This window comes from Lissotriton helveticus, chromosome 3_1, assembly GCF_964261635.1.
Source record: "Lissotriton helveticus chromosome 3_1, aLisHel1.1, whole genome shotgun sequence".
NCBI classification, from domain to species: Eukaryota; Metazoa; Chordata; class Amphibia; order Caudata; family Salamandridae; genus Lissotriton; species Lissotriton helveticus.
Window position 1 is genome coordinate 571,744,558 of NC_136061.1, and position 11,964 is coordinate 571,756,521.

At 44.6% G+C, this 11,964-nt stretch overlaps 1 protein-coding gene across 1 annotated transcript in view; it reads left to right on the top strand.

Moving 5' to 3' along the window:
• DBR1 (debranching RNA lariats 1) overlaps positions 1 to 7,757 on the top strand; it is a 90,848-nt gene extending 83,091 nt beyond the window's left edge. Inside the window, exon 9 of the mRNA XM_078680513.1 lies at positions 6,785 to 7,757. Coding sequence (XP_078536639.1) covers positions 6,785 to 7,466 — 682 coding nt within the window. The 3' untranslated portion in view covers positions 7,467 to 7,757. The remainder of the gene's footprint in view (positions 1 to 6,784) is intronic.
• The last annotated feature ends 4,207 nt before the right edge of the window (positions 7,758 to 11,964 follow it).

Consider the following 11,964-nt stretch of genomic DNA (forward strand, 5'->3'; position numbering starts at 1 on the left):
TGTCTGACAGGCACCTCCCTCTCTCCCTTTCTCTTCAGCGGCTGTATTCATATTAATTGCAGCGCACACGGGCTGCAATTAATATGAATACTACCTCAATGGCCCACAATCAGCCCCGCATCTGTGCACTGTTAAGAAAAGAAAATCACAGTGTCAATCACCGCGTGTGCTAATGCACACGTCGTGTTTAAAACTCAGTTTTTCTTTTCTTAACAGTGCACCGCTGCGGGGCTGATTGAGGGCCATTGAGGTAGTATTCATATTAATTGCAGCCCGTGTGCGCTGCAATTAATATGAATACTACCTCAATGGCCCTCAATCAGCCCCGCAGCGGTGCACTGGCAGGAAAGCAATAGAGCAAGTGCAAGGGCCAGTTGAACGCGAACAGAAAACTACGGGTTTTCGCGCCGCTCGCATGTTAAAAGCGGCGTCGCGAACAGTCTCGGAATGTGCGCGCTAAATAATGAGCACTGTGCGCTTGGGGTGCCTTCAATGCGCGCAAGCGTGCAGGTTATTGGGAACAGTGCCCCCACCCCTGGAATACCTAGGGGTGCCCTTGGGGGTCCTTAATATGCAAAAACATGGTAGGTTTTTCATTTTTAAGGGCCCCTACCCCCAAAGTCGAGTTTGGGCACAAATTAAGGTTTAAAAGCTGTCCTGGCCACCAGGGATGCTTTTAAACTGACCTCAGGCTTCAGAACTGCACACATGCTAGTGCAGACTAGGGGCTTATGGGGTAGGTCATGCCAATTACAGGGGTACCATACCATAGTGTACCCTAGTGTATGTTGGGTGTCTTAACTGTATTGTAATGTGTTCCTTTTAGCTTGGCACTGGTTAAACAGAGCCCAGGGTCAGTCAGAGTCTGTTACCACCAGTTTCAGTCAGCAAAAAGTTGGGGGGTGCCCAGGACACAGGATGACTTTGCAACAGCTATCAACCAGACTTCTTGGCAAATGATCCGTGTTAGCTTGATGAATTCAGAAGCTTCTTGTACGGCAGATGTCAATGAGGGATACTACCCAGTCATTGCAGCTCCACAGCGAGGAACATATGGACCAGCTGTTGGGTAACCAGTCTAAGCTCGTCCTGTATGACCTTCCTTGGTTTCAGTCGTGCAGTAGGGAACACCTGCTTCCAGCTTATTGGTGGAATGCTCTTCCTTGCTGTCCAGTCAATATCTCATAGTAACTACCCTATGAATGCGATGATGCCAACGTTCTTCTCCCTGAAAGCCTTCCAGCCAGTGCTGTGATCCAGAGTGGTGAGGGTTTATATAGTATTATGCAGAGCCTTTCATTCGGTATCTGTATAACATCATACTTGCAGGAGTCAACAAAGCATGTGAGAAGAAAATCTACCTTAAAAGAAAGCTGTGTGTATGTAGGACCATCCAAATGCATACCATCCACTGTTTTGTGTCTTATCGCTCAGACCAACCGAACGAAGAGGGATGACAGTGAAAATCTATAATTGAGAGAATACCCACGTTTTCGGAGCTTTTCTGAAAGAGTAAGTATTTTTCCTGAGAGAAAGGAAATAAACTGAAAATGCTTGGAGCTCTCGAGCGGCGTCCCCGGTTGGGGTCGAGAAGGCTCCCCTTCTCTGTTCTTTGCTATTTCAATGGCCTCTGGTATTCTTCAGTGTTTTTCTGTGGTAAGCCACTGTCTTTACAAAAATCCTTTGGAGTTCTTCATCATGCTTCCAGGCCTGATGAAGGAAAAAAAATCTGAAAATGGCAACCACGCACCGGAACCTCTGAGGCGCCATCTGACGTCGCACCAAATCATGGTTTACTACACCCACACTCCATTAATAACTAAAAGAGAAGGAAGTCAAAACATGATTCCGGACCCAGTGTGTTAGGAGGTGGGCTTTTCACCCAAAAAAACCTCTCTGAAATAACAAGACACACTTCTGAGAAGTAGGATTCGAGTCTGGATTGACCCTATTTCTTTAAAACAAACCGGTAATAAGTGTCTAGATGCATCACTAATTAAGAGCAAAAACATGCTGTTTGGCAAGTTTAGAACCCCGCAATACACACAGAGTGAGCGAGAAATTGAATATCAAAGTAAAATGAGGCCTTATCTAATGTTAAATAATCACGCAGCTGGGACCACTTCGTCACGAATTTCCACTGTGAAAGGTGGTCCACGAGATGGTCAGGGGGCAGTCCTTTTACACAGTTGAAATGAGGATCTGGTGACTGCAAAGTATGAACATTAGCACGTGTTTGACCCCAGAACATGACAAAAGCTGATCCTTTTAACAAATTGCGTCACTTCTCGGAAACTTTAAAGCAGAAGCTCCTTGTCGGGTTCATAGTTCATCAAAAGTGTGTTTATTTTAAGCCATATCGCTATCTTCGTTTCCAAAGCTAGCAAAACATCAGGTAAGAAGCTGTGGAAAGTCACAGTTGGCCCCCACTCCTACTCTTAGCCCATCTTGTTCTTCTAGATGACCGATGCATCCTGTTATTGCTTCATCTTCTCGATGTTCAGAAAGAAGGGCACGCAGAGGACAGGGGCTAAGAGACTTGTTCATCAGAAAGACCATGACCTATGGTTATTGGTCTTCATAGGAGAGATGTATCTGAGATTACAGGAGGGCTTGAGGCATACTGCCTCTGTAGACGCTCAAGGCAGTATGGACAATTTAGCACAACCCTGTCTGTAGGCTGGCAGGGACATTTGAGACTCTCATGCTTCAGATTTGGACAGGAAGGGCCTGGGGTACTATATGGTAAAACTAGACCCTGCTTCATTCCCTCCTATTGTTCATTCTAAAACAAAACTCTTACAGCATACTTTGCAGGCCCGTCTCCAAGTTAAAGTATCCAAGGGGTGTCATTCACATAGGAACATTGGCTCTCCTGCGTCTTGTAATCAAGTGATGTATATCGTGTATGTGAAGGCGTATCTAAATTTAAATCTTCTTTTAGTTGGCATTTACTTGTGGGAAGTTAACCTGGCACTATGTAATGGTAGTGGACTGCAGGTAGTGTGGTCCTGGTGCTGTGAGCTCTGCACTTCTAGGAGTGCTAAATTATCCCCATTCCCTGTTCTACCCTTCATGTGTATAGACTTTCTGAACATTCTAGTTTCTGCACAGTTCATACCTACTGATTTACTATCAGTATTTTTAGCACCATGACAGAACACCTGCATGGCACAACAGAGGAGCAACCTAAAATGCCAGACAGCCACAAAGGCATCCAGTCAAAGTTAAACCAATCAGTGGCTGTGTCTTCTATGGCACTTCCTTCAGCGATGATTTTCTTTTCTATGTTGTTCAAGGCACTATATGGTAAATCTAGACCCTACTTCACATGACATCATGTGAATACAGAAACATTTTCAGGCTGTAAAACTGCTCCTAATGGCAAGTAACCATTTCGATATATACTGTTACAAATGGGGGTCTCCAGTAGGTAATGGGTTGCACTATTGTCCAAGTAGGGACCTGTTAGAACTCTGGGTCTCTAGTCGGCTGAGGTAGGTACCTTAGGCCAAATAGGGACCCTTGCTTCTAAGTCAGGGAAAGGAAGGACACCTTCTCGGATAATCCCTGCTCACCCCCTCGGTAGCTTGACACGAGCAGCCAGGCTTATCTCCAAGGCAAATGTGTAAAGTATTTGCAACCACGCCCACAGTAACAGTGATAACACCACAAATGGACTCCAAGCGAGTTTCATAAAAACAATTATATGTTTATATTAAAAAAGATATACGATGAGCCCACACGATAAAAATCCAACATATGCGTATTTGTAATATTTAAACTTGCCGGTTATTAGGCCAGCAAGCACTGGTAGGTTCTTGCAGTATTAATGAGCCATTCTTGATGATCTAATGCAGTCCTAATGCAATGCTATGCAGTTCGTAATGCACCAATCAAGCAATTCGTAATGCACCAATCAGGCAGTTCGTAATGCGAAAATTACGCAATTCGTAATGCAACAATCAGGCAGTTCGTAATGCAAAAATAAAGCACTTCATAATGCAACAATCAGGCAGTCCGTAATGCAAAAATGAGATACTTCAGCACCGATGAGTCCAGTGCCCTCCATGCCACTGGAATCAAGCTATCCTGGCTGATGAGGGCTGAAAGCCCGAAACTGGTCCTAGGATGCTTGTTTCCAGTCCAGGGAGGACCTGGCTTGGCAGTTCGGGCTAGACTGTTCCCATGGGACACAAGACTGATTTACATATGGCTGGGTTCAAACTTGAATGGCATAGTGATAAAAAAACGACTGATTTAGGCCCAGATCTCTGTACTGGGGTGAATGTATGACATTGTTCTGCATTCTGTCCATTAACTGTTGTTTTTGCATTTGTCACCCCGAGTGGGACAGGCATGGTCAGACGTGAGCCCCGTGCTCCCCATGCCACTGGAATCAAGCTATCCTGGCTGATAAGGGCTGAAAGCCCGAAACCAGTCCTAGGATGATTGTTTCCAGTCCAGGGAGGACCTGGCTTGGCAGTTCGGGCTGGACTGTTCCCATGGGGCACAGGGTCAAGACTGACTTGCATATGGCTGGGTTCAAACTGGAATGGCATGGTGAGCAACAAAAAAAAATGGATTTAGGCCCAGATCTCTGTACTGGGGTTAATTTAATGTTCATGTTTATGTTAGGTGTTCTTATAGAGTGCAAACCGATACCCAAAGGGGTCCTGGCGCTATATGAAGAAACAGCTGGGGCTGGGGAGGGAGAGGAAAATACACCCGATCAATTGGCAAAGAGCCATGTTTTTAGTGCTTTCCTAAATGGCAAAAGATTGGTCATGTTTCTAAGGGCTAGAGGAAGAGCATTCCAAGCTTTTGCCGCATTGACGGTAAAACTTCTGCCGCCCCAGTTGACTTTTCTTTACCCGCGGGACGTTTACGAGTTTAGCGTTGGATGACTGCAGTGTTCTCTTTGGAAGATACCAGTGGAAACGGTGTTTGAGGAATTCTGGGCTGATTCCATGAAGGGCTTTGAAAACCAAGCAAAGAGACTTAAATTGAGTTCGCTTCCTGACGGTTAACCAGTGAAGTTTTTTTGTTTTGGCTGATGTCGACTCATACTTTGGTGTGGCGGTTAGGAGTCTGGCCACAGCGTTCTGCAACATCTTTAGTTTATTCAAAGACCCCTTATGGATAGAGAGGTATAGGCTATTGCAATAATCCAATTTGGACATAAGTGCTGTAACTACAGTTTGTTGTGCGTCTATCGGCAGGAGAGGCATTCTTTTTTTGCAGGTTTCGAGGATAAACTATGTGGCAGATGCAACCTGGTTTACCTGGTCCCTAAAATTTAGTTTGTCAATCAAAACTCCCAGGTTCTTCACCTTCTTGATTGGCATAGGTAGATGACCCGTATCCTTCGGCCAGCACTTAGGCGTCCAGAAAGTAGGGCTGTTACCAAACACAACCTCCGTTTTGCCGGAGCTAAGTTTTAAAACGTTTTGGGCCATCCAAACCCCCTACTGTTTTCATGCAATCCTGCAGCCTTGATTTGGTTTCGTGAGTGATCCCTGGAAGCAGTGTCACCACTATTTGGGTGTCATCTGCCTAGGACGTTGTTGTGAACCCGAAGGTCTGAATATGGGGTGCTAGTGATGACACATAGACATTGAATAAAGTTGGGCTACGTGAGGAGCCTTGCGGCACCCCACAGGGTAAAGAGAAAGATTCTGCTTCAAATTCCTCCAGTGCCACTGTTTGAATTCTGTCAGAGAGGAATGATTTAATAAGCTTCCACGCATTACCCTTAACTCTTTTCTTGTTCAAACGGTCCATCAGCAAAGCGTGATGGACCATGCCGAAGGCCGCAAAAAGATCCAACATGATCAGTACTGCATTTCCACCTTGGTCCTGATTTCTTCTGTAGATTTCAAAAGCGCCGTTTTAGTACTGTGGGCCACTCTTAACCCATACTGAGTTCGATTAAGGGCATGGGAGTCCTGCAGAAATGTATTGAGTTGGGTATTCAGATTGCTTTCAATGGAGTGCCTTTTATAGTTTCTTAGCCCCAACCCCTCCTCCACTGAAGCAGAGAACCCAGGGGGTCGGTGAGCCTTCTACAATAAATAAATAAGGCTGTCATGGTCTCCTGGCAGGTGAGAGGGTGGTTAGAGGTGGGGGAGGGGGTTTACTCCAGCCCGCAAGCACAAACTCTCCCAGCCACTTCCGTGACATGCCCACTTTAAGACTTCTTTGCCTCTTAAGCCTGCATCCACTAAGCATGTTGTCCGGAGGTTCTGATCCTTCAGTACTGCGCTGCTAAGCTACATCCAGGCTTTGTCTTTTTAGCTTCTAAGTCCTTGATCTCAGAGATGAAGAAATGTGGACCGTGGTTCGGGGGGGGGGGGGGGGGGCGGAGTTTAGTCCCACCATGGAAAGGAATTCTTATAGCACAATATTTCTGTAGGCTGTATTCTGACAAACCATCATGAAAGTGTATTATGATAATTTTGCTGGAACTTAAATTGCCCCAATACCTTCCTAATAATCCAATTTAAAACAATGTTATGATAGTTGTTTGGAGATAGGGAAATAGTGTGCTTGGTTTCCTTTCAGATCAATGTTGGGCTTTTCTTGGGTTGCCCAGGGGTGTCAATCTTTGATAGCAGGAGCGGCTTGCATGTAAGCGTTCTGTACTGCTAAATATGTTTCTTTTATCAAATGCGATATCTAGGAACCACACTTTCATAGTTGGTATTCTGTAGTACTGGCAAGTGAAACCTAAAATAATAATTACAGATGCAACATTAATTTACTTTGTTCATTACCCCCTTAGGTGGGATTATAGCGCCACAGAAGAAGCAAAAAAGGAAGTGGTGGCTGATCTGGGCCAGGACTTGAACATCCCAACTAACTTCAGCCTCACTGTTCCCTGTTATGACCCAAACAAGCCTCAGAACCAGCGGGAAGCTGCTCACATAATCAACCCACAGACAACTGAATTTTGTGCTCAATTTGGCCTAACCGACCTTAATGCCAGGGTTGGGCAGGTAGAGGTTGAAGGAGACAGTGAGGAGGAGGTAGAAAGCACTGGGTCAGCTGACGATCCCAGTGAATACAGCACTGACACATCAGGCCTGTCCACCTCCATTAACCCTGACGAAATCACGTTGGATGACGATGAGGATGAGACTGAGCAGAACGCTGGTGATGGGGATATCAGCTTGCAGTCTGTGGAGCCTTCCCCAGAACACATTCCTGATTTCTCGACCAACTTTTCGGATATACGTCTCCTCCCGGACTCTATGATTGTGTCTTCTGATGAGGCTATGGACTCCACCAATGATGATTTGGAGCACTCTGAGAGCAGCCAGACTGAAGGGGAGGGGAAGGTTCCAGAGGAGCGCGCTTTGAAGCGGCTAAGCGGCGAGAATGAAAATGGAAATAGTGGCATCAAAAAAATTAAGAGGCGCAATCAGTCGATATATGCTTCCAAGGATGAAGAAGAGGACTACTAACTATCGGAGGAGTACAGTGTGCTTGGAAATGTTTCTAATTTTTTTATAATCTGAGAGTCGAATGCACTCCTTTAGTAATGTGAGGTCTGATTTTTAAACCATGTTTTATATGCATTTCGAAGCACCTTATACTGTAAATGTATCTGCAAAATTAATATTCTTTCTGTTGATAAGAAAGGTGCTGCTGCTTTTTAATTTGGTAATGTTGTGTAGCTTTGTGGTAAACTACTTTCCTTTGCGAAAAGTGAGATTCATACAACAGTAAAACATAGAGCTTGGTCTTTGTTCTTATTTTGCCTCTGATTGACTTTGATGTGCTCAGTGTCCTGTCTTTCTTAACTTTCATAGAGAACGCCTTGTTGTATGATATGTTCAAACGTGCTAAAGGGGATTTATTTGTCTTTATGAATTTTCAGCTGCGTATTGCTGGATTTTGCCTATGTTTTTCCAATGTTATTTCCACTGAAGGGCCATGTAAGATAACGAAAATTAGTTACCTTATGCCCTTTCTGATGCCTGTAAATAACCGATAACAAGCATTTGCAATGCAATAGGTCTCGCATTTACGCGAGTTTAAGCAATTGGCATTGTAAAGGACAATGCCTGTGTTTTATGTTTTAAAACGAAAACAAAAATAACAGTCATTGTTATTTGCAATGTCAATAGCTCAAGCTCGTGTAAATGCGAGACCTATTGCACTGCAAATGCTTGTTAGATTAGTGAGTAGAAATGCTCTGTTTCGGCCCGGGAGGCACATTTATAAAATAAACCAGCGTGGCTGCTAAATTGAAAGCCGACAGCGCTGCAAAACAAATAAAAATAGTGATTACCGACTTATGTAGGATACCGTGTAACGCCACAAGTAAAAGATCCAGGTCTCATGGGAGGTAACAAATGGCAACAGGGCGGTAACAAGGAGGGACTAACAAGCCTCATTATCAATCAGAAGCCAGCATTTCCCAAAGACCATGACACCAGCCAATGAAAAAATATCCGAGGAGAGTAGGCGAGGCTTCCACAGCATACTAGATTTCTGCATGCCTCGCAGAGCGAGGCAGTGCATGCGCGCTGCCCCTAGGCTCGACCCCTGCCTGGGGAGAGGATGTAACCTTACGGCTAAAGCGAGTGACCTCGAAGCCGGGGAGCAGGGTTCGAGTCTCGGCATCGATGCTGAACATCCATTGATTCTGGCAAATCACGTAATCTCCCGGTGCTGAACAAAAATTAATGTGTTCATGTAAAGCGCTCTGATATCTTTGAGTCTAGTTCGCACTATATAAAAACTCCCCCAAAAAATTGTGATCTGTAGGTAATAGAGGTGTATGCAGTGGGTGCTTAGGTATAACGTACTGAGTAATCTAGTGCTCACTATAAATGTCGATTGTGCTGTTCTCCATGGTACTTGGACAATGCAGCTAAAACTTTGTGCCCCATGTCTTTTCTCCCAGGATCGAGTGGCAGGTGGACCACTCCCTTTTAACAGCTTACTATACTCCTCGTAATACCATTTTGGCTAGGTAAATACCAAGACTTGTCAAAGCGAGCAGGTCAGGCTTTAATATAGAAGCACGTGCAATCCTAAGCCTGCACAAATTAGGTTTGCATGCAATTGCACGTTAAAGCCAGACTCCTTGGCTTGATCAAGCGTTGGTATATGGCACTACAGAAACAAGCATTTGCAATGCAATAGGTCTCGCATTAGGACATTTTGAGCTATTGGTATTGTAAATGACAATTTTTTTTATTTCTGTGTTGGTTTTGAAAATAGCTAAATTAATAGCTTTGTCATTTACAATGCCAATAGTTATAACTTTCGCAAATGTGACACCTATAGCATTTGTAATGCAATATGTGTTGTATTTACGTGACTTAGATGTATTGCTATTACAAATAACAATGGCTTTTAATTTTTTTTAATTAATATTTAAATAAGTTTTATTGTAATTTATAATAGCAATAGCTTAAACTTTTGTAAATAACTTTTGTGAAGATTGTGTTAAGTGTATTTTATTGTGACGAAAATCCAAGAACAGAAGTGAAATTTTAACATCTTTTTGTGACATTTGTAATAAAGTTTGAGACATTGAGAGAACATATTTGAACCATTTGTTGTTGAATGGTTGCACAGATTGATGCTGTGGTGCCCCTGAGTGGTGGTGCTGAGTGAGTGCGGTAGATAGAGTGAGTGCGATAGATAGAGTGAGGGCGATAGAGTGAGGGCGATAGATAGAGTGAGGGCGATAGATAGAGTGAGGGCGATAGATAGATATAGTGAGGGCGATAGATAGTGCCTATAAATAAACCCATCATAAACACCTAATAAACAAAAATGCTTGATTATTGAAAATGAATAGACCAAGATATTAGATTTGTGCAAATACAATAAACAGAAGCAAGACAGTGAAGGGGCAGGAGAGAGTGCGACGGAAATAGAGGAAGAGTGGAGAGGCCAAGACAGTGAAGGGGCAGGAGAGAGTGAGACAGAAATAGAGGAAGAGTGGAGAGGCCAACACAGTGAAGGGGTAGGAGAGAGTGAGACAGAAATAGAGGAAGAGTGGAGAGGCCAAGACAGTGAAGGGGCAGGAGAGAGTGAGGCGGAAACTGAGGAAGAGTGGAGAGGCCAAGACAGTGAAGGGGAAGGAGAGAGTGAGACAGAAATAGAGGAAGAGTGGAGAGGCCTTGACAGTGAAGGGGCAGGAGAGAGTGAAACGGAAACTGAGGAAGAGTGGAGAGGCCAAGACAGTGATGGGGCAGGAGAGAGTGAGACAGAAATAGAGGAAGAGTGGAGAGGCCAAGACAGTGAAGGGGCAGGAGAGAGTGAGGCAGAAACTGAGGAAGTGTGGAGAGGCCAAGACAGTGAAGGGGCAGGAGAGAGTGAGACAGAAAAAGAGGAAGAGTGGAGAGGCCAAGACAGTGAAGGGGCAGGAGAGAGTGAAACGGAAACTGAGGAAGAGTGGAGAGGCCAAGACCGTGATGGGGCAGGAGAGAGTGAGACAGAAATAGAGGAAGAGTGGAGAGGCCAAGACAGTGAAGGGGCAGGAGAGCGTGAAACGGAAACTGAGGAAGAGTGGAGAGGCCAAGACTGTGAAGGGGCAGGAGAGAGTGAAGCGGAAACAGAGGAAGAGTGGAGAGGCCAAGACAGGGAAGAGGCAGGAGAGTGAGACAGATATAGAGGAAGAGTGGAGAGGCCAAGACAGTGAGGGGGCAGGAGAGAGTGAGACAGAAATAGAGGAAGAGTGGAGAGGCCAAGACAGTGAAGGGGCAGGAGAGAGTGAAACGGAAACAGGAAGAGTGGAGAGGCCAAGTCAGTGAAGGGGCAGGAGAAAGTGAGACAGAAATAGAGGAAGAGTGGAGAGAGAGGAGAAAGTGGTGTGTGAAGAGAGAGTGGGGATAGTGAGGAGAGGGGAGATTGAAGTGAGAGGGAGGGGAGAGTAGAGTGGTGAGAGACGGGAGAGTGGTGAGACGAGGAGAGTGGAGAGACTGAGGGGAGAGTGAGGAGAGAATGGAGGGGGAGTGATGAGAGAGGATAGAGTGGGGGAGTGAGGAGAGGGGGATAGTGAGGAGGGGCGAGAGGAGGGGGGAGTGGTGGGAGGGCATGTTCTTCACTTTGCACAGAAAATACGTTCATAATCCGTTCCTAAAGTTGTCACATTATCTGGTTTTTCTCTGCTGAAATGATTTAGCGGTCTCGTTTTTTCGTCTCTTACAAACGGAAAATATCAATGACAGCATCTGTCAAAAGCTAAAAAAAGAAAGTCTTTGTAGGCCCTAAAATTTAAAAGTGATGTATAACTAGGCTTTCCTGTTTTCAGTTTCTATTTTTGGTCAATTCTGGTGGGGGTTTTTTCCAGTGATTTCAATACCTTAAAAAAAATAGTGGTTACACAATTTTGCGCCATTAAAAACAAAAGAAAGTGTGTTTATGGAACGTTTTGCTTTTATTATTGCTTGCTTTCTGCACTGATAGTGCATGGTATATAGACAGTGTATATGAGGTCCAAATGCATTTTTACAAATCAACTAATCGAGTACACCATACAGTACTTCTTCAGTAAGTCTTTGGTCAGCATGCTCCCTCTTTCCTTCGGATATAAACTTTTATCTGTGAAAAGGCCCTCAACATTGGCACTTGAGACGGGCAACGCCAAATAGCCAGGACACAATTTGCTAACTCTGGCCACTGGCATAGCTTTCCATGCCAATACTGGTGCACCTGAAGATTGTGATTCTCTGAAACAGGTTCTGCAACATATGCGTTGAACTGGGCACATATGCCCTCAGAGTTATTGAAGCTATCAAAAATGAGGCAGCACTTTTAAAAAAAAAAACAGAAAATTTCCCTTTGCGGAAGGGATCTATAACTTGCGCAGAGTACCACAGTGAGACTTCATTGACTTCACATGCCATGGTTAGTGAAGGGCTATTTCTAATACATTGTAAAATAAAAGTTCCTGAAATGCTCCTCAACATTTCTTTGCTTACGCAGTGGCAATCACTC